This window comes from Elgaria multicarinata, chromosome 16 (genome assembly GCF_023053635.1).
Source record: "Elgaria multicarinata webbii isolate HBS135686 ecotype San Diego chromosome 16, rElgMul1.1.pri, whole genome shotgun sequence".
In the NCBI taxonomy this organism is placed as follows: domain Eukaryota; kingdom Metazoa; phylum Chordata; class Lepidosauria; order Squamata; family Anguidae; genus Elgaria; species Elgaria multicarinata.
The window spans coordinates 23,635,106-23,657,078 of NC_086186.1; the positions used below are offsets into that span (position 1 = coordinate 23,635,106).

Genomic DNA, 21,973 nt, shown 5'->3' on the forward strand with positions numbered 1-21,973 from the left:
GGTGCGACATGCATACAAATGACACCTGCTGAAATTCATTTTTCTATGCAACTGTTAAAGATACAGGAGCCCTGTCCTCCTTTTCATAGGGTCACCCTAGTATAGTTGCCCAGGTGTCGGTCGACGGGGCCACCGTGGGCTTAACAAGTATGAGGCGGGCCTTGGCGAGGCAAGGGATATGGGCGGCTCGCAGGGAGGGAAGAGGAGGAGGAGAGAAGCCTTTGGAGCCGCCTCGGAGGAGTATAATGATGGCGGCGGCGCCGCCTGAGAAGCGAGCGGGAAGCGCTGCCTCAGCTGCGGGTAAGAGGAGAAGAAGCGCCGCCGCCTTCGCTTCTCTCAGGGCTTCCTTCTTCTTTTTCCTGACAGGGATTTCGGTTTCAGGAGGAGGAGGAAGGACGTGTTTGTGTGTTTTGTTTTTATTATTGAAGGACGGAGCAAACTTCGTAGGGTTACGAGCCGGAGCGAGTGACCCTCAGCCTGCGCAAGGGGCATTTCGCCCCCCCGACTCCTTCTCCCCACACGCACAAATCAAGGCCGCGGTTGAGCCTCTTTGGGCACAAGCGCGTTTAGTCACAAAAGCAGTCCTACAAATCCCAGCATTCCCCAGGCAGCCGTGGCTGGCTGAGGAATGCTGGGAGTTGTAGGCCTTCCCCCACCCCCCAAGAAGGATTGCGCCCTTTGTTCCTCCCCACACAGATTCCCTCCACCCCCAGCTCCCGCCTCCTTCTAGAGGCGCATCTAGGGCTGGATCTTGGGGCCACAATCCAGGGCCCCACACAGCCTAGGGTGACCCTATGGAAAGGAGGACAGGGCTCCTGTATCTTTAACAGTTGCATAGAAAAGGGAATTTCAGCAGATGTCATTTGTATATATGGAGAACCCGGTGAAATTCCCTCTTCATCACAACAGTTAAAGCTGCAGGGGCCCTGCCCTCTTTTAAATCTGGTCACTCTAGTTATAGCTCCCCCAGTCAGTAATTCAGATGCTGCACACTGTGCAAGCTAGAGTGCATTACAGTAATCCAGTCTCAAGATTACCTATGCATGGCTCACAGTGGCCAGGCTATTCTTGCCCAGGAACAAGAGCAGTTGGCATACTAGCCCAAACCTGCATTCCTAGCCACAGAGGTCACCCAGATCTCCAACAATAGCAATGGATCCAGGCTTGTATCTTCTGTAGATCGGTGGGGGTCCTTCTCGCATTTCAAACCATACACATAATTGCTCCCCACAAGAACTGTGGGGGCTTCCCCAAGGTTTTGACCACATAAGTATAAGTTCTATGGGTGCTCCCCCAATAAGTTTTGACCTATCAGTAGGATAGGTCTTTGCAGAGTTCCAAAAAGTGTTGGCTACTTATGCATTACTAAAAAAGAGAAAATGCATCATCAAAAAAAGAAGACAAAGGAGGGCACAAGTTTACATAAAATGTGCATATGCTCATTTATAGGTATATATGCAAATTTAGAAATAAAAATTTATTTATTTGCATTTCTATACTGTCCAATAGCCGAAGCTCTCTGGGCGGTTTACAAATTTAAGACAATTCAAAACAAAACCATAGTATAAAACCATAATATAAAATACAATATAAAAGCACAACCAAGATAAAAACAGCAGCAATGCAAAAATACAAATTTAAAATACAAATTTTAAACAGCAAAGTTAAAATTAATTTACAGACTGTTAAAATGCCGGGAGAATAAAAAGGTCTTCACCTGGCGTCTAAAAGAATATAATGTAGGTGCCAAACGAACCTCCTTAGGGAGCTCATTCCACAGCCGGGGTGCCACAGCAGAGAAGGCCCTCCTCCTGGTAGCCACTTATAACTCAAATAGAAATACAGTGCATATTATCGTAGTGTGGAAGACTGTAACCTGTGTACCTTCTCAGCCAGTTGTCCAGATTTATTGATGGACAATGTCTCCCTTCATACAGTTCTCCCACTTTCCCTTCTTACTGTTCTTTATTGTTAAATTGAACAACCCTTCAATTAGAGGACACTCCTCTGAAAGCCTTTCAAATAGAGGACTCTTTTCTGTAAAGTAGGATATGTGGCAACCCATCCTATCTCATCCCTCCCCCCTCGACCACACCCTCATTGGCCAATCTAATATGGGGGTACAGACCTTTGTGTGAATGGACATAGGAGGGGGATTGGGATAGTGGATTTGGAGGAACATCTAAAAGAGCCTGTGTGTGTACAAGTGGAACTTACCTATTCAAGAGTTTGCGCTAATACATACAGAGCCTACAGTGTTATAGTTTGTAGGTAAATAGTGGCTTTAACATTTAAACAGGATTTGTGTATCAGCACAGCCTCAATGCTTTCCTACAGCTGTTGCCTTCAATATGGTTAGATCCAGATCTAAGCACCAGCCTTTAACATGTGTACCATTCTTCCTTTTTCATCTTTCATATTATTTTTACTATATCTGTCTTTACCTAAATCTTTCTATCTGCCTAGCGCTCTCTCCTTCTCTTCTGGCATTTCCATCTTCTCTTGTCTCTTCTTCCCTCATTTGTCCCCTCTTCTTTCCACAGAAGTGTCTTGGGACCAAACCCATTCATATGGGTTCATCCATGATTTGTTAAAATACTTGTATTTCAGGAAAATGTGAAATGTACTTACGGAAATTGGGATTCAGTTTGATCAAAGACATCTGCTATGTAGGAGGTTTATTCTATAGCTTGAGAGCTGTTGGTGTGACTTTAATCCTTTTCAATGTTCTTTGAGCATCACAAAGAACATAAGGTACATTTTCAGATATAATGCTTAAATGAGGTGTGTGTGAGTTTTTAAAATATATTTTAAAACCACATTTCTTAGTTTTGTAAATATGAATGAAAAAGTACATGGACTAAAAGTAGATTGATATTTTTAATAACAATATTGTGGTTCTATAGCCTACAAATAAGTTATTGGCTGCGTTCAGACAACATGATAGTCCACGGTGGGGTAATAATCAACTCGACAGTAGTTTATCTACAGGGTATGTCCCACACAACATGATGATAATCAACCCTGGTGTGGATTGGGATCAGCGTTGAGTTGACTATTAGTCCACCTCTCTCAAGCCTCCCGCTAGCATCCCATCAGTCATTGCTGCTGAAAATCTATCCTCCCAGCTGGACTAGAGCGGCAGCCACTGCTTTGACCACTCTTGCCTTGCAACTCTGTGACTGGCGAAATAACCAAGGGTGGCTGAGGAAATAACTAACAGTGGTTCAAATAGACAACTCTGCACAGCATTGGTTATTTCAGCCAAATAACCAACTGTTGGTTAAGAAACTCCCTTCATACAACACAATAACCCATGTTAGGTTAAATAACTAACCGACTATTTAAACTGCCATTGGTTATTGTGTTGTCTGAACCCAACACAACACTCTGCATTCTAAGGCCTTAGCTAGACCTAAGGTTTATCCCAGGATCGTCCCGGGGTCGTCCCTGCCTGCTCCCGGGATATCCTGTGTGTCATTTACATGAACAGGGTTGACCCCGGGATGATCCTGGGATAAACCTTAGGTCTAGCTAAGGCCTAAGTCCTTTAAAAAGTGCCACTTGTGAAAACTCCCAGGGTGTTCTGGTACTCTTTTCTGGGTGCATATTGTTTGTGATGAGTTTGTCAAATGGGTTCCAGGTTGAGGTGTGTTTCTTCCTCTCTCATACACACACACACACACACCAGACTCTCCCCATCTCTCTGCAAGTACACAACCTTCTACTGAGTTGCACATTAAAAATGTTGCATTTGGAATTTACGAAACTACAGTCTGGTGACCAGCCATAGCACTGTGGTATTGCTGACAACAGATGGCAAATAGCTCTGATGTAATTCTTATTTGTAATTCATTCCGGTGAAGCTTCACAAACGTTTCCATAGAATTTGCAGAAAGCGCCTCCATACTTTTGTTGGACTGGGTGAATTCAAGCCAAATTAAACTAAAAAACATTTTGTATTGTTGGGATTCCTGTGGGGTCATGTGATGTTTTTGGTAAAGATTGCCTTGCAGCGTTTTTGAGTAAGTGTACGTTTGGTAGCAATTAAAGGTCTGTGTCCTTTAAGTAATGCTTATTAGTACATAACAGATGCTGTTTAGAAACATTATGCTTTTTAATAGGCTCTGCTTTCAGACTGAACGCTGTTTCCCAAGCCAGACTGTCAGTCAGAAAGCTTAAAGGTATGGCATTGTTTATGCAAAGCCTAAGTCAATTTTCTGCCCTGAAATCAAGCCATTAATTCTCCCCTCTTTTATCTACACTGTTAATAAATCCCCACATCCCCTTTGTCACATTTTGGGGATATATTGAGCCCCTATAATCAACCCCCTTTTTCTCTCCTTAACCATTACAGTTAATTTATTTGACTTTCTTTGTTAGAAAATAGATTTTCAACAACCTCAGAATTAAAGGTAGGTGCATAAATTGAAGCCAGTATAAGATCCAGTTTGGTTTACTTGATGGTATTGTTGTTGGTATTTTTATTTTCTTTCATTCAGTTGTGTGACACCTTTCTGCCAAATGGCATTTGAGAAGGTTTTATCTGTGAGCTCCTGAAATGAATTGTTCTACTTTGTCACAGTCTCTTGCAGTTCCCCCCACCCTGACTTGTTTCACCATATTGTTGTGGTGTTGAAACTCTTTCAGACCATGGGCCAAATTCCATTTCAGAGCAGGGAGTGTCCGCAGACAGGCCTGTTGTAAAGCGCCTGTGTCGTGGCACATAAAGTGGTGGCAAGAGGCCTGTCCACGGACACTCCCTGCTCAAGCTAAGCGCTACTACTTTATGAGCCTGAGGTGAGGGACAAACACCACCTTTCTACAAACTATGTGGAGAAAGGAGTTAAACAGGAATAATTTCAGGAATAAAATAATGTGCTGATGGTGAATTAATGTCAGAACGGGTGTTATATGTATATAACTGCAGATGATAAATGCCAAGGAGACATGTGGGATTTTTGTGGTAGTAAAACAAACTGAATAAAAATTTATTTCAATGTTCACAAACTTTGTTTCATAATAAAACTTTTCAGACCCTTGGTAAAACCTCTCATCCAATCCTTTCTCTCTTCTCATACATGCTTTCCTTTCTCTCACACCTTCACTCTTGAACTTTCTTTATTATCAGGATTGTTTAATACACACCAACTGACTATCTGCACACTACACTCAAAAGACAACCCTCTTTACCCTGATCCTCTAATTCTCCCTTGAACCAAAGTACTTTAAAAACCACCACCCCATCACCTCAGTCATTCCCTTATATATCCTCCTCTTCCTCCCTCCTAAGATATTCAATCTCCACCCACTCAGGTCAACATTCTAAACACAATAGACTTACAAATTCTAGACATACATTAGGGAACTGACTTGTGGGGTGTAACACCACAGACACGATAACCAACGGTTGGTTATTGTGTCGTCTGTCAGGACTTTTTCACACCATGGTTGTTTATTTGGCCAAAATAAACAACGCTGTGCAGAGTTGATTATTTGAACCACCGTTGGTTATCGTGTCGCGTGTTGGGCACCGTTGACTATTTCATCGCACACAGTTGGTTATTTTCGGTGACTACAGAGTCCCCTGGTAAGAGCGACTAACGTGGTGGCTGCCCCTCTAGCCCAGCTGACAGAATTCGCAATGGCTGATGGGAAACCAGCAGGAGGACTAAGGGGGAGAGAGATGGTAGGGGATGTGTCAATCAAACATATCATTGACTAATATTCAACTCGACGCTGGCCTTAATCCACGCTACAGTTGATTATAATTGTGTTGTGTGGGGAGTACCCCCTCAATAATCAACTGTGGAGTTGACTAATAACCCACCATTGACTATTGTGTTTATGTGAACAGAGCAGACATGTGAACAATAAAAAAATAGTTGTCTGTGTTACGTCTAGTTGGCCGTACAACTAGATACTATAATAAGAGTGGTACAACTTTACAGATTCTTCCTGACACAGACAAGTAAAAATTGAAAGATAACTTTTTCTTAGCATGGCACCTTTGAACTTCTGATGAGAATATTGTGACTCATACAATACCTAGCGTAGGGTTGTATCCTCAGGCTTGACAAGAATGTTACCTTACATAAGAAATTTATATCCTGCCTTTCTGCAGAAATGCGGCCAAGAACAAAACTTAACAATAAAATTAGTCCAATCAAAACAGAACAGCAATAAAAAGGAAAAAAAGCAGAAACATCAACAGTCCAAAACACAAAAGCATAGGTAAAAACAAAACAGTCAAGACAGCAAAAATAAATATAATTAAGAGCCTGGGGAATAGGAGAATATTTGCCTGGGACCTCAGAGCTAAGAGAGAAGATGCCAGGGGAATATCCTTGTGGAGAGCAATTCATAAGGAGGGAGCCACCACCAAAAAGTCTGCTACCCACCTAACCTCAGAAGATACCTGTAGTAAACATAAAAGGCAGATGCATATGGGTTCAGAAGGCCCTTTATATACCCTGAAGGAATTACATTTTCTATCTGTGTTGGGTGTGGCTGTCTAAATCAGTTGTGGTCAGATAAAATTGTGTTGGAGATCACATCTGTCTCACTTGGCCATACCTCAAGTGTGAGTGAGAGACAAGTAGATGAAATTAACATCTTTTCAGTCCTTTCCATCTTTTTAATGAAATTATTGATGTCTCTGTTCCCTAATCCTGTCTCCACTTTGTAAAGTAATGAATGTTGAGAGTACTCTATGACGGGGTTGCACTCCCTCTAAAGAGCAGGTCCATAGTTTCGGGGTGCTCCTGGACCCATCTTTGTCACTGGAGAAGTGGCCTTGGTGGCCCAGAGAGCCCATTATCAGCTTTGGTTGGTACACCAGCTGTGCCCATTCCTGGATAGGGATAGCCTAGCCACTGTCATTCATGCACTGGTAACCTCATGATTAGACTACTGTAATGCACTCTGTGTGGGGCTACCCATCTGTGTGGATCACAAGCTGCTATTAACTTACAAAGCCCTAAACAACTTGGGACCAGGATACCTAGCAGACCGCCTTCCGTTATATACACTCAGGCGACATTTACGATCTTCAGAGGAGGCCCTGCTCGTCATTCCAAGATGAAGAGAATGTCATCATGAAGAACCTCAGCGGCAGGGCCTTCTCTGTAGCGGCACCAACCCTCTGGAGAACCCTCCCTCGTGCGGTTCGGGAGGCGGAAAATGTCATATCTTTTAAATGCCTCCTAAACACACATCTTTTTAGATAAGCCTTCCCTGGACTGTAACTTATTCTGGTTTTATGTGATTTTTAAAGTTTTAAATTTTAATCTGGATTGTTATATTATGGTTTTAGTTGTAAACTATCCAGGGAGCCTAGACTATTGGGCAGTATAAGTATGTAATAAATAAATATGATATAGCCACATCTGGCATCCTTTCTGTAGTTAATGGTGTACCAATGTTTTTATTTTTCATTCCATTTCCCCCCCCCCAGAACTCAGCATTTTCAATGACATCAGATTTGTAATTCTTTATACAGCGTATCAATCCAGATGTTCCATTCTGTGTGATACAACATACTTCTCTGAAATGGAATTATTTCATTATGTGAGATAGGTTGGGTGTGTGGCACTTAGTTTTTAAATGTCACATTAAAAAAAATATCCACACAGTTTGAATAGAGAGCAAGGGATTGTAACTTTCTGAAATTCTTCTAGTAAAATCTACAATGCTGGGTGAATTCCAGGTTAACTTTAAACCCCCAGAAACCTTTGTCTGCGGCTTCTTTTATTACTTACTGTTATTCCTGGAGATGGTGATTCATGAGTTGCATGAATTACCATGTTTCTCAACAGCTAAGCGTAAAAGAACAACACCACAAACTTCCCAGTTGATTGTTAGAAACTGACTGGGTTCAGCACTGGTGAAATCCCCTCCTCATAACAACAGTTAAAGCTGCAGGAGCTATACTAGAGTGACCAGATACAAAAGAGGGCAGGGCTCCTGCAGTTTTAACTGTTGTGATGAAGAGGGAATTTCACCCCATGCTGCATGCATACAAATGACTGCTGAAATACCCTTTTCTGCACAACTGTTAAAGATACAGGAGACCGGTCCTCCTTTCCATAGGGTCACCCTATTGATGCTAGCTGAAGGTTGATATAGCAACTGAGAACAGAGTAAAGAATGACTTTAACCACATTTCTCTGTGACTACAGCACAACTGATTTCAAATTCCTGTTACATAAAAATCCTTGAAAATGCCATGCAAAATCATGTGGGGAGATTGCCTCTTGTAAGAAAGAGTAGCTTTTCCAGTCTCCCACGTCAGCTACAAGGGGCTGCAGTGGCTTTCAAGGATTGCTTAATAGCACTTTGATTTATATAGTTAGTAGCTTCTACAACTTGAAATGCCACCAAAGACAATTTTAAACAAATGAAGTTCAGTTTGTGCAATAACCTATCGTCAGTTTTTCAAAGAAATCTGTCTTTCTTGGAGAGGATGGGGACAGACTGGATTTGAATTGCCTAAAATATATATATATGGCAGCTTCATGGCCTTTTTGATTTCCCTTGTGGGATTTCACATGAAAGCAATGCAGAGTGTGTTTTTCTCTTGTACTGAAGAGGATAAATTCTTTTGGCTATGGAATAATATTTCTGGCTTGCTTCGCCCCATGCTGAATCAGTAATGAGGCCATCTGGGCCCGTGGGTATAAACGATCATAATTTTAGTTCAAGACAGTAAATAACCATTCTACAGTTGACCAGAGCTGAGGCTTTGCAGTGGGGTTTACATCATGCAGCGATTAAGCAAACATGTCGACCTTTGGCATTCTCATCCATCTTTGATCCCAAGCAAAGTGAGTTTGGTAGCCATCATGTTTATTATTTATTTATTTATTTATTTATTTATATAGCACCATCAATGTACATGGTTTAACTCAGGGCATGTCATACCCATACACACAAAATCCCTTATCTTGTTAACTGTTAATATGAGAATGCTGGAAAATATAATGACTGGCTTTAGGTTTTTGAGATCCCTCTCAATGGGCCGTAGCTACACTCATTGAGTCTATCTTAGGGTGACCATATGAGAAGGAGGACAAGGCTCCTGTATCTTTAACAGTTGTAGAGAAAAGGGAATTTCAACAGGTGTCCTTTGTATGCAGGCAGCACCTGGTGAAATTCCCTCTTCGTCACAACAGTTAAATCCACAGGAGCCCTGCCGTCTTTTGTATCTGGTCACTGTAGTATAGCTCCTGCAGCTTTAACTGTTGTGATGAAGAGGGAATTTCACCAGGTGCTGCATGCATACAAATGACACCTGCTGAAATTTCCTTTTCTTCACAACTGTTAAACATACAGCAGCCCTGTCCTCCTTTCCATATGGTCACCCTATCTTCTTACCACCATTCTAAACTTGCTTGCTTACTTGACAGGCAAAGAGAACCAGTGAGCAAGTAGGCAGTGATGTCTGCTGCTCCTTTTCTCCATCACCACCGTTGTCTGGACCAAATCAAGAGGGAGGTTGCAATGAGGAAGAGCAAGGCTTTGTCCAGAGGAAGGCTTTGTCCATGGCGTACTGCTTTGGTGTGTACCCTTAGCAAGTGCCTGAGGAGCGGATACACCATTTGTCATATCTGAAATCAGAGTTGTAATTAACTTTTTTTCCCTGGTGACTATTGCTCGAAAGCAGATATCTTTATCTACACAGCTTTTTCTACATGCTAAAATTACTATGTTAATAATTTTTCAAGATCTAATGTAGAGAAAGTATATTCATTTATTTATTGCATTTTTATACCACCCAATAGCCGAAGCTCTCTGGGCGGTTTACAAAAATTAAAACCATAAAAACCATTCAAAATATAAAACAAACAGCATAAAAACATAATATAAGATACAATATAAAAAACACAACCAGGATAAAATCAAGCAGCAATGCAGAAATTGATACTGATTTAAAAAACAAATTTAAAACAGCGAAGTTAAAATTAAATTGCTTAACTGTTAAAATGCTGAGAAAATAAAAGAGTATAGTGTAGGTGCCTGGCGAACCTCTTTAGGGAGCTCATTCCACAGCCAGGGTGCCACAGCAGAGAAGGCCCTCCTCCTGGTAGCCACCTTTTGAGCTGCCACAGTTTAAAATATTTACAAGTATCGTAATCAATTATTTCCAAACACGCACTGAATTTGTTTGAATGTAAAATGTAAACTATTTATTTATTTATTTATTACATTTTTATACCGCCCAATAGCCGAAGCTCTCTACATTTACTACAGTAAGTGCTCCTTACATTACAACTGCTTTTGGCTATTAGAAAAATCTTAGAGAATATTAAATATGGTGTGTGTATTTTTTAGTTTTGTTTAATAATATGTCAAATAAGCATATCAGTTATCAATAAATTTAGGGCAGAAGAAAATGGAAGATGGTTAGGGGCGCCTCAGCAGAAAATTGAAAGGGTTGAAAACCAAATAGACTGAAAGATCCGAAAAGCAATTTATGGCTCATCTTTTCCAAATTTTGGCATGAAGTTGTGACTTTCTATATCTAAAACCTTACTTACAAATACTTCCTGCAGGGCAGGACCTTCAATTAGGCAGAGTAAGATAATTTGGGGTGCCATGAAAAGACAGCAAATGGTTAGCTATATAATTTTATTGTTGTATTTTTTTTTTACTGCAAGTAGGGCAGGTGTCAAAATAACTTAATTGTCCTTAGGAATTGTGCATCTTGATCGGGGTGGGTCGGAGGGAATTTCTTTTCCACCTCAGGAAGCAAAATTGTCTTGCGCCCCATCCCTGTTTCCTTCAAAATCTCTGCTGAATTAAGTGGTGTTGCAATAAACTTGCTGTGATTACAGTTTCAGAACTAACGCAACTTAGAGGAGTCTGACTTTATTTAGGATCCCTGTGAGCACATTTTGAGGGGTGGGGTGAGTGTCTTAAGTAGTGAGCTCTCCTATCCCCTTTCTAAAATGGTGTTTACCAGATTAACGGGATAGGGGGAATCCTATAGAGTGACATAAACTATGTATGTTATTTCCTTTTGATTTAACAGAAACATTTTCCTCTCCGGTGTGAATGAAGCTAATTGCCACATGTAAAAGGCCGGAGGCTGCTACCTACTGGTTCAGACCTTCTTTGACATTTTGCTGTAGAATCTGCATATGTGATGTCCTGACCTTGTTTACCAGCCTGGGTTATTTAAGATGGCAGTGCCTTTCAGCTCTGCAGAAATGCAGCGCCTAGAATGTCTGGAATCTCTCAAAGGCAGGAGGCCTCTTGTTCTAAATATACTCTCCGGATGGTTACACGGTACCTTTTCTGCAATTCCAGAGAACCCCTCATATTTTACAATTCTAGTCCTCTTCCCACCTACCTCATTTTGTAGATAACCTTCATATATGTATAAATTCAGGCTGGTTAATGCAGCGTTTCTGGCACAATATCCTCTGTGGAGAAATAGCTGTTTCAAATGTAATCCAGCAACTTAAATTGGTTAAAATGTTCTCCTTGGAATTTTGGAATCTCCAGTTACTGAGCTGCTGAAAGAAGATCTCCATGTAGTATTCATTAAACACTCCATAATCAGGCATCTGCCTAAAACAGTATCTAAAAGGTGGGCTTGACGAATCCAAGGCTGGAGTTAAAATTGCAGGAAGAAACATTAACAACCTCAGATATGCAGATGCCACCACTTTGATGGCTGAAAGCGAGGAGATGCTGAGGAGCCTTCTGACAAAGGTGAAAGAAGAACGTGCAAAAGCCGGGTTGCAGTTAAACCTCAAAAAAACCAAGATTATGGCAACTAGCTTGATTGATAACTGGCAAATAGAGGGAGAAAACGTGGAGGCAGTGACAGACTTTGTATTTCTGGGCGCAAAGATTACTGTAGACGCTGACTGCAGCCAGGAAATCAGAAGACGTTTACTTCTTGGGAGGAGAGCAATGACAAATCTCGATAAAATAGTTAAGAGCAGAGACACCACACTGACAGCAAAGGTCCGCATAGTTAAAGCAATGGTATTCCCCGTAGTAACCTATGGCTGCGAGAGCTGGACCATAAGGAAGGCTGAGCGAAGGAAGATAGATGCTTTTGAACTGTGGTGTTGGAGGAAAATTCTGAGAGTGCCGTGGACTGCAAGAAGATCAAACCAGTCCATACTCCAGGAAATAAAGCCAGACTGCTCACTTGAGGGAATGGTATTAAAGGCAAAACTGAAGTACTTTGGCCACATAATGAGAAGACAGGATACCCTGGAGAAGAGGCTGATGCTAGGGAAAGTGGAAGGCAAAAGGAAGAGGGGCCGACCAAGGGCAAGATGGATGGACGATATTCTGGAGGTGACGGACTTGACCTTGGGGGAGCTAGGGGTGGCGACGGCCGACAAAAAGCTCTGGCGTGGGCTGGTCCATGAAGTCACGAAGAGTCGGAAACGACTGAACGAATAAACAACAAAGGAAAATTAGCTAATTTTAACAAAGCATTTTAAAAAAAACCATTGGGATTTCCACCCTTAACTCCCATCTTTGTGTTCGGCAGTAGCAAGCATTGTTTTGCTATGACTACATCAGCTTATGTCTGACAACATAATATCTAGGGTGTTTCCCAATGAACCTTTTACTGTGTAATCACTTTTCCTGATTTGCAGATTTTATGGGAGAGCAGACACCTTCTTTTCCTAGTAACTCTTCCGTTTTCCCCCTTGCTGCTTATAACTTTTTTCTTTGCACAAAATAACTGTTAAAGAGGAAAAAATGGAATAGCTACTCAATCTCTACCATCTTTGTGAACTGTCAAGAGAGCTTTGGCCCAAGGCAGTATAGAAATGCAATAAATAAATAAATGTCGATTGATTGGTAGCCCTCAGAGCCCTCCGTCTGGAAGAAGCCTTTTTTTGTTTTAGAACTTGAAAATATTTTAGAAGGAAGAGTGGCACATGTCAACATCTCTTCTTACATTTAGGAAAACGGAGACGCAATGAAATTGAAATGAAAATGCAGCACCATCTTTTCTACTGAAAAGTTGAATGCTCAATTTGAAAATAAATTCAACTTGTGCCATTATTTCCGACATATTTCCTTGTAATGGTATGCTTGATTCAACAGAACATGAAATGAAATTCTTATTCATTTGGGAGCAGGGGGATTGACTCATCCATGGGGTTGTACTTTGAAGTTATTGGCTAGTAGTGTGTGGGGAACGATTGCTTTGTTTAAATAGTTTGTCATGTAATATTTCCGTTTTTTTAAAAAAAATGATTAACATCATACTAGTTCAAATGAATCACTGGGAAGAATACCCCCTTGCTAAAAGATTTTGAAATCTTTCCTTTGAGTTGGCAACACTTTTGGAGTGAGAACGAAAGAAATGTCATATCTATAATTCAACCATAACTGGGATAGAATATATGGTGCTATGTGCTATACTCTTCAGCTACATATATGGAATGCCACACATCTTGTTGATGGAAGCACACACCCAGTCAACTTAAATCTGTACATAAACACTTTAAAAATAAGATTGCTATTAATCCTGCAGGGCATTCTTTCTACTCCAAAATAACTTATTAGCGCATTTAATAATAATGATGTCTCATTTTGTTCCAGAGTAGATTCCCTTTGCCTTATATGGTTGTTTGACATACCTCTTGCATAGCTCTCTCTCCATCTTTTTAAGCAAGATTTCTTTGATGCAAGGTGCTGATTTATGCCTTATGTTGTTCTGTTTGTTCTCTCTCTAAGTACCGAAAGAGACAATACTTTAAAACCATATCTAGCAGCTACATCTTATTTTATTTTACTCTAGAGTGGGTACGCCCTGCCCCCCAGTCTAGATCAGTATCCTAACATGGGAGGTAGACGGGGGCTTTTAAGGTTTGGATTGGGCCCGTGCACCTACTCTAGAGTAAAAATGGCTACAAGCCCTGATGGTTGTGTGCTACCTCCAATATCAGAGGCAGTTGGGGAACATGGGTGGGAGGGTGCTGTTGCACCATGTCCTGCTTGTTGGCCCCTGGTTGAGAGCCAGTTGTCCACTGTGTGAACAGAGTGCTGGACTAGATGGACCCTTGGTCTGATTCAGCATCAGGGCTCTTCTTATGTTCTTAAGTTCTTAAAAATAATTTTAAAAGGCCATTGCTGCGAGAAACGAATTTAAAACAATGCTTATGTTGGCCTTCAAACACAAATGTATTGAAAACCACTGACATGGGGGCTGGGAAAACTCTTGCCTGAAACTCTCAAGAGCTGCAGACACTATTGACAGTACTGGGGGTTGTCTATACGGCTGTTTCCTGCTCCGAAAACGCACATTTTTGCATCTTTGGACAGATGACACAGCTGCAAATGCGAAGCCATCCAGGGGCAAACCCTGGAAAATCTGCACCAAAAAAGTTGGGCATTTACCCCGACTGTTTTAGCAGTGGAGGAGTCTCTGCGGCTGTAAAGAAGCTAAAAAATGTACGGGGGGGGGGGGGGAGAGGGGAGGGACAGTGCCATTCTTCCCCCATTTTTAATTTTATGCTCTAAATCTGCAGAGCTCCACAGAAACAGATATAAATTTGGGAGGACCGGCCAACCCCCATGCGGAGCTCCGCAGATTTGGCTGTTTAAATTAAAAAAGGTGGGGAGGGACAGCCCTGTTCCTCCCCCCCACCCGGATTCCTTTAAAAAATAATAATTAAAGAGTCTGAATATGTGGAGGACCAGGCAACCTCCAGGAAAAACCGCACTTGCCTTCCTTCCCGTGCAACCCCCGGGAAGGAAGGCAAATGCAGGTGCAAGGCGCCTCCCACCACCAAAGCACCTCCATATAGCCGGGGCCCTGGGCTAGATGGATCAGTGGTCTGACTCAGTATAAGTCTGACGTAGGGCGACCATATGAAAAGGAGGACAGGGCTCCTGTATCTTTAACAGTTGTATTGAAAAGGGAATTTCAGCAGGTGTCATTTGTATATATGGAGAACCTGGTGAAATTTCCTCTTCATCACCACAGTTAAAGCTGCAGGTGCCCTGCCCTCTTTTCAATCTGGTCACAGAATAGCTCCTGCAGCTTTAACTATTGTGATGAAGAGAAATTTCACCAGGTTCCCCATATATACAAATAACATCTGCTGAAATTCCCTTTTCTATGCAACTGTTAAAGATACAGGAGCCCTGTCCTCCTTTTTATATGGTCACCCTAGTCTGACGCTCTAGCCTATGTTTGCTTCATTCCAGGTTGAGCGTCCAACATTTTGGCTGCACCACGTTGCTAGAAAGTTTCAGGCCTCAGGAATATTGCCTAAGAAGGCCAGCAACTAATTTTGAAGCCCCCCCCCTTCTGCATGACACTGTGTAAATGGATATTATGATAATCTAAGCCTTGACCTGCTTTTGATCAAATATACCCCACATAAAATCCAAAGTGTAGGTCAGTGTCATGCTAGTATGCGTTACTACAGTATGTACACAGACCACAGTGCCTTAAAGTAGTTGTGCCTCTAGAGCTATGGAGTTTGAGCGTTTATTTATTTATTACATTTATATCGTGCCTTTTTTCCTCCAGTAACCCAAGGCAGCACACATAATCCTCTTCCTTCTCTCCATTTTATCCTCACAACAACAACAACCCTGTGAGGTAGGCTGGGCTGAGAGTCTGTGACTGGCCCAAAGTCACCCGGTGAGCTTCCATGGTCGAGTGGGGACTAGAACCCAGATCTCCCGACTCTCAGTCTGACTCTCTAGCCACTGCACCACACTGGTTCCCAAACCACTGATCGTTTCATGGTTACCTTGCTTTTGTACAGTTTTTTCCCCATTTTAGAAGGTTGAAACACTTCTCGTACAGCTCAGTTACCGGCCTTAAGAGCTTTAAGCTACAATACTTTGCTGATATTTTTGTGTGTTTTTGCCCCGCCAATGTGAAGAATGCAGCCCACAAGAGCACCGAAATTGAATTCCGCACCCCTGTGCTAACATGCAGTAGCCTCATCCCACGAGAGGGAATAAAGACGCACCTAATGTAACCCATGATACCGTCTGTAGTTGCAGGGAGAGTCCAGAAGTCCTACCACTGCCAAGGGCTGAAAGCGGTTCCCCAACTTTGTGCACAGCACCAGAGATATTTTCTTTGTCCACATTAATGTGAAGAACACCACTAGCAAAAGCTTAATTATATTAGCTAACTATAGTTGCATTCTGGGCATAAAGAGGCATTTTATTTAGTAATTGTGTCAAATTAAAAAGAGGACTCCATAATGCAGGTTCTTGACCATTCAGAGCTGCAAAGTATTGTGATTGACGTCCAAAGAACCAGGCAACGAAGTTAACAGTCTCCGGTTTGTTTTTGCAATGGTGGAGACATTATGTGGCTCTCCCTTTTGGTTGCAAGGTTGAAATCTTTGAAAACCAAAGGAGAAATTTTATAGTAAGTGGAGTATATTTGAAAGAAATTGCTCTCAGGTTTGTTTAGCCACTTTAAGCACTGGAAATTCTCAGTTCTTTGCTTGTGCAGAAATCTAAGAAGAGACCATTTTGAGCTTGTTATTCCTGTGGTTCTGTTATAACATTAGAAACTAGGTAGATACATTTTGCTAGCTTTGCTTTTAAACTTTACAGCTATTTTGTGGTTCAGGCTACTGTGACAGGACGGAAATTATTTCCATGGTTTTGCTATCATTTTGTGTACATTTGTTTCCATTTCTTGGCCCTTCCAATTTATTTTTATTTATTTATTTATTTATTACATTTCTATACCGCCCAATAGCCGGAGCTCTCTGGGCGGTTCACAGAGCTGTAAAATTATTTGACGTACAAAAAGTTGTACACCACTTCTAGTCTCCCTGCTGTGGTGAGGCGTTGAGTTTGTAGAGGTGTAAGGGCTGCCACACACCCAGTTCAACAAATCCTCGTTGATTAATAATATGAATTTTAATAGATTGATTTCAACTACATTTCAATATGAATAAAGCAATAGTTCCGAAGCAAAAGCAATGCATTATTTTTATAGTTTTATGATGCATATGTGTGTCATAACTTGCATAATTTTAGAGCGGGGTGAAGAACATGTGTCCCACCAGGTTATGTTGGATTCTAAACCCTATCAGCACCAACCAGCATGGCTGTTGTTTGGGGATGATGGGATTTGTAGTCTTACACCTGGAGGACAACTACAGCCCTGTCTTAGAGCGCTGAACTCCTCAGAAAAGAGAGAAAAGGCTGAATTCATTCTTCTTAAGATGGTATTTGCCACCTGCAGTTTTTGTACTTACTTGTAGGAAAATAATTTAAAACTCTACTGCTTGATTTAATCAGAGCATTTTTAATTGATCAAAATGGTTATTTACCTAACTAAGTCATTTATTCAATGTTGCAGTCTTAGTGAGAAGTAGAATATTTAATAGCAAAACCCCACAAAGCAGCTACCTAAACCAAGAATCACATCTTGTGATTCTTTAGATGTTTTAGCCTACAATTCCCATCAGGCCTAGCCAACCAGCATAGCCAATGGGGAGAGAATGTGGGGATTGAAGGCCAAAACATCTGGAGGGCTATAAGGGTCCCACCCCCTACTTCTGAAGGAACATCTGAAGAACATCAGAAGAACTTTTTTGTTGCAGTTGCCCCACAAGGCAATGATAATACCCAACAGCAGAGTCAGAAACTCATCTTGTATTTCATAGTTCTGTGGTACTGACTTGAACAATCCACATCAACAAGCCAATAGTTAATACTCTCCTTTCTTTTAGGTCATCTTTATCCAGTGGACATTAAAGATGTAACGCTTGAAGCTGTAGAAGCAGCAGCTCAGGTATACCATGCAAAACTTTTAGAGGAACCATTATCCACTGTTGAGGTTTTCCCTATTCCAGGAAGAAAGAACGTGAGTACATTTTCTTACTTGGCTTAACTAACACCATATCAGGTTAAAATACTTCATATTTAAGGCCAAACAATTTGTCTTCTCCCCCCCCCTTTTTTTTTTAAAAAAAAGAGTGAGAGAGTGTCAAAAGCAGAAGTGAGTGCAATGCAGCTTGATAATTTAAAACATGTGTGTCAGAATTAAAACACCTCCCATCCCCCCAAATCTGCAGTGGGCTCCGGGCAAAGACAATGATCAACCATACCCACCTGGAGCTATAAAGTATATTCTCCCATTAAGGATCCCTGAATTCAGTGGCTGGAAGTTAGAGCTTGAAATACAGCAAGAAGATCTTCATCCTTTTGAACTAGCAAAGGCGGAAACTCAGGCTCCTAGCATTTATGCCAGAGGCTGCCAATTTGTCTGCCAATTGCAGGGGCTATTGTTGCTTATGCCTGTTCTGTTCTGCTTCTAATAGAGGTTCTGAGGCTTGAGCTCACAAGACTCCACAGTCTGTGCCTTAGAGCTTCTCTACATTAAACCAAAATCTCATATCCTTACTGGGTCTTCCATCTTCCGGAGTCCTTCCAGTTTACACTAGGGTCCTTTACACTTCAAACATATGATTTGGAATTGAAAACTTCCTTTCTTGGTGATGCTCTATATGTTGAATGAAACAGTGGCATCTAGTGGCTGTATTATAGTGCTACATCTGCATTACACACTGCCAATATACTGTGTGTTGTTGTTGTTGTTGTTGTTATTATACCCTGCCTTTTTTCAATACTGGGACTCAAGGCAGTTTACAAGATTAAAACACATAAAATTAAAGCATATAAATATAAATTTACAAAAGTTAAAATAGAATTAAATCCCTGTAATATTAAAAACATTTTTTAAAAAAATTAAAAAGCAAATCACAATTAAAAAAAATCCTATACATTAACACAGGTCCAGAGTATTCCCAAAGGCCTAATTTATTTATCTTAGCGATAAAGGGAGGAAAATGCGGGAGACGACATCCTGGAGGTTGACAATGTCGTATAAAGGACCCGCTAACTTCTGCGAGTTGACTAATCACGAGCTTGCAATAAATCGCTCATGAAGAGAAGCTCTTAGAACCAGGCCAAGCATCAGCAGCTGGAACTCTTGAATAGCTATCCATGAGCAAGGAGGCAGAGCAAAGGCTCCAAGGACAAAAGGTCTGAGAGGAGACTGAAGGCGTATATAGATGCTTTCATCTACCTCTTTTCCAGGTTCAGCAGCGGCAGATGCAATTACACCCTGGTCTGCTTTCGCATTGTCTGCAGCTGGGACTTTCCCCTCCTGAGTAGACCCTTGCTTATTAGTAGACTCTGGGCAAAAGGGTCTTCTGGCAGCCAGGTGGGCACTCTGATGATGACTCTGCCCCTACATCCCACCTCTGATGCCATGTTTCTCGCCTGCCCAAGGGCCTCTACTTCCCTTGCTCGGCTCCGTCCATTTTCTTCTGCTGCCCCTTATGCCTGGAACGCTCTTCCAGAACATTTGAGAACTACAAGTTCAATCGCAGCTTTTAAAGCTCAACTAAAAACTTTTCTTTTTCCTAAAGCTTTTAAAACTTGATGTTGTGCAGACTTTATACTGTTAGTTTTACCCTACCCTGTGCCTGCTTACCCTACCCTGTGCCTGTTTGCATTCTCTTCCCCTCCTTATTGTTTTACTATGATTTTATTAGATTGTAAGCCTATGCGGCAGAGTCTTGCTATTTACTGTTTTACTCTGTACAGCACCATGTACATTGATGGTGCTATATAAATAAATAAATAATAATAATAATGGATTGCCACAGGATGAGGAAGGAGAGTCAGGGTCCAAGGCGGAGCTCAGAATGGAGACAAAGGCATCTCTTCAGCTGGTCCAGAATGCTGAGGTCAACACGTCACTCCCTTGTTACAGCAGCTTCACTGGCTACCAGTCTGTTTCCAGACCTATAAAGCCCAATACAGCTTGGGAACAGGCTTCCTGAAAGACCATCTTCTCCCATATGAGCCTGTCCAGTTCTTAAGATCTTCTGGAGAGGCCCTTCTGTTGAAAGTGCAGCCTTCAGAGGCACATTTGGTGGTGACTCAACACAGGACCTTTTCCGTGGCTGCTCCTAGGTTGTGGAACTTCCTCCTAAGGGTGGCTAGGTTTGCTCCCTCCCTCTCTCTCTCTCTCTCTCTCTTTTTTTAGTAGAAAGTCAGGGTGCCCATCAATTAAAGAAATAATCCCTGTCATAGGGCTCACCTGTTTGCCCCACATCAGCTGTGAGAACGGGGATTTGCTGTGGGATCCCAATCGTCCTCCAAAGAGGTCTCTGCCACGACACAGGCCCTGAACACCAGACCCGGCCGAGACTACTCCCTGCTCAAGCCAAGCACCACCGCTTGATACGCCTGAGGCAAGGGATAAGAACCACCTTCCTCCAAACTATGTGGAGAAAGGGGTTTAAATTGGAGAAGGATTTTTAATATATATAATAATGCGCTGTGAGTTATATCTGCTTAGGTGAATGATTGTCAGAGTGGGTGCTAAATGTGTAAACTTAAGATGATAAATGCCAAACAGACACGTGGGACTTTTGTGGTAGTTTAAAAACAAAACAATCAAAATTTATTTTTTAAAAGTTCATAAGCTTTGTTTCAAATAACAACATTTAAAACCCTTTTTGAAACCTTTCATACAATCCGGTCACTCATTCACATTCGCGCTTTCCTTTCTCTCACACAATCACTCTTGAACTTTCTTTATTCTCAGTATTGATTAATATACACCAACTATGTGCACACCACACTCCAAAGACACCACTCTCTACCCTGAACCTCCAATTTCCCAGAACTTAAGTACTCTAAACACAGAGAGCACTACAGACTCTAAGAGTACCTAACAAGTCTCCCGCAATCCCCTCCGTCATTCCCTTATATATGACTCCTCCGACTCCCAAGACATTCTAACTCCGCCCACTCAGGCCAACATTCTAAACTCACCACAGACTTACAAACTGCAGACATACATTTGGAATTGACTTGTGGGGTGTAACGCCACAGTCTCCCCCAGGTCTCAGTCAGCTGGGGGCCTGATACCAGCTGCTGGAACCTCAGGACTCCCTGGCCTTCACCCTAGCTATCAGGTTACCCAGCGCCAGCAGCAGGGCGCCATTTTAATTTCCCCCAACATAGCCTCACTCTGGCGCAGTGTGGGAAATTAAAATGGTCGCTGCCAGAGGCTCCCTGACGTAGGACGGGGTCTGCTACAAGGGCACTTCGTTGAGAGCCTCTTCAGATCTGGAGCCAGCCTTGCTCAGGCGGACGTGGTTTCTGCTTCATGCCTGAGTCCCTGATGCATGTGATTTATTTGTTGTGCCCAAGGGGACTTTTGACTTGTGTTGCTCAGACAGGAGCTGCTCATGCCATATGGTAAGCCTCTTTCGAAACTGAGGGGGCTTTCCAAAGCAGTTTGAACTCATCTGGTGCTCAGTGAAAAATGTCGATAATCACAAGCCCCTGAAGTACCTCTTTGGATCCTGGCTGTGGACTTCAGTTCCCCATGGCCTGAGCTTGGAGAGCATTAACATTGTAGATTGAAAGTTGTTATTGAATGGATGCAGTTGGTTTCCTTTCAGTACCAGGGGGTGTTTGTGATTCTAACAGTTGCGTTTGCTAATATGCATTGGGTTGTCATGGAAAATTTGAACAAAAACGGGTTGATGCAGACGAGATAAAAAGTGCTTTAAGTCTGCAGTGCAGGCTGTCCCCAGCTGGAGGTGGGCTGGACGGGTAAGTCTTTCTCCAATCCCTTGCTCTGTTTGGCATCCATTCCACTGCATTACTTCTTTGCAGGATTCTTCTAATTTGCACAGTACAAGAAATAGCCTCTGTAAGTGCGTTACTTGCTTGAGCCGGAGCAATAGAAACTAACTGAAATAATTGCTTCGTGCAATTTTGGAACATGGTTTGTTGTCATTTCCAAGGGGAGGGAGAAAGCCAGTGTGTAGACAAGGGGAGTGTTAAGACAGCCAGGGAAGAAGCCAGGACGCCTGGCTTAAAACACTCTTTCAATGCCCTCTAGTGTCTCAAGAACATCACTGCTTCCAAGGCAAAATAAAACAACTGTGCCCAGTGGGTGGGTGGGTGG

At 42.1% G+C, this 21,973-nt stretch overlaps 1 protein-coding gene across 1 annotated transcript in view; it reads left to right on the forward strand.

The window, feature by feature from the left end:
• Positions 1-235: 235 nt before the first annotated feature.
• Positions 236-21,973, forward strand: part of LOC134409442 (protein FAM169B-like) — a 77,918-nt gene continuing 56,180 nt past the window's right edge. The window contains exons 1-2 of the mRNA XM_063142165.1: positions 236-300; positions 17,706-17,839. Of these exons, the coding sequence (XP_062998235.1) occupies positions 246-300; positions 17,706-17,839 (189 nt within the window). The 5' untranslated portion in view covers positions 236-245. The remainder of the gene's footprint in view (positions 301-17,705; positions 17,840-21,973) is intronic.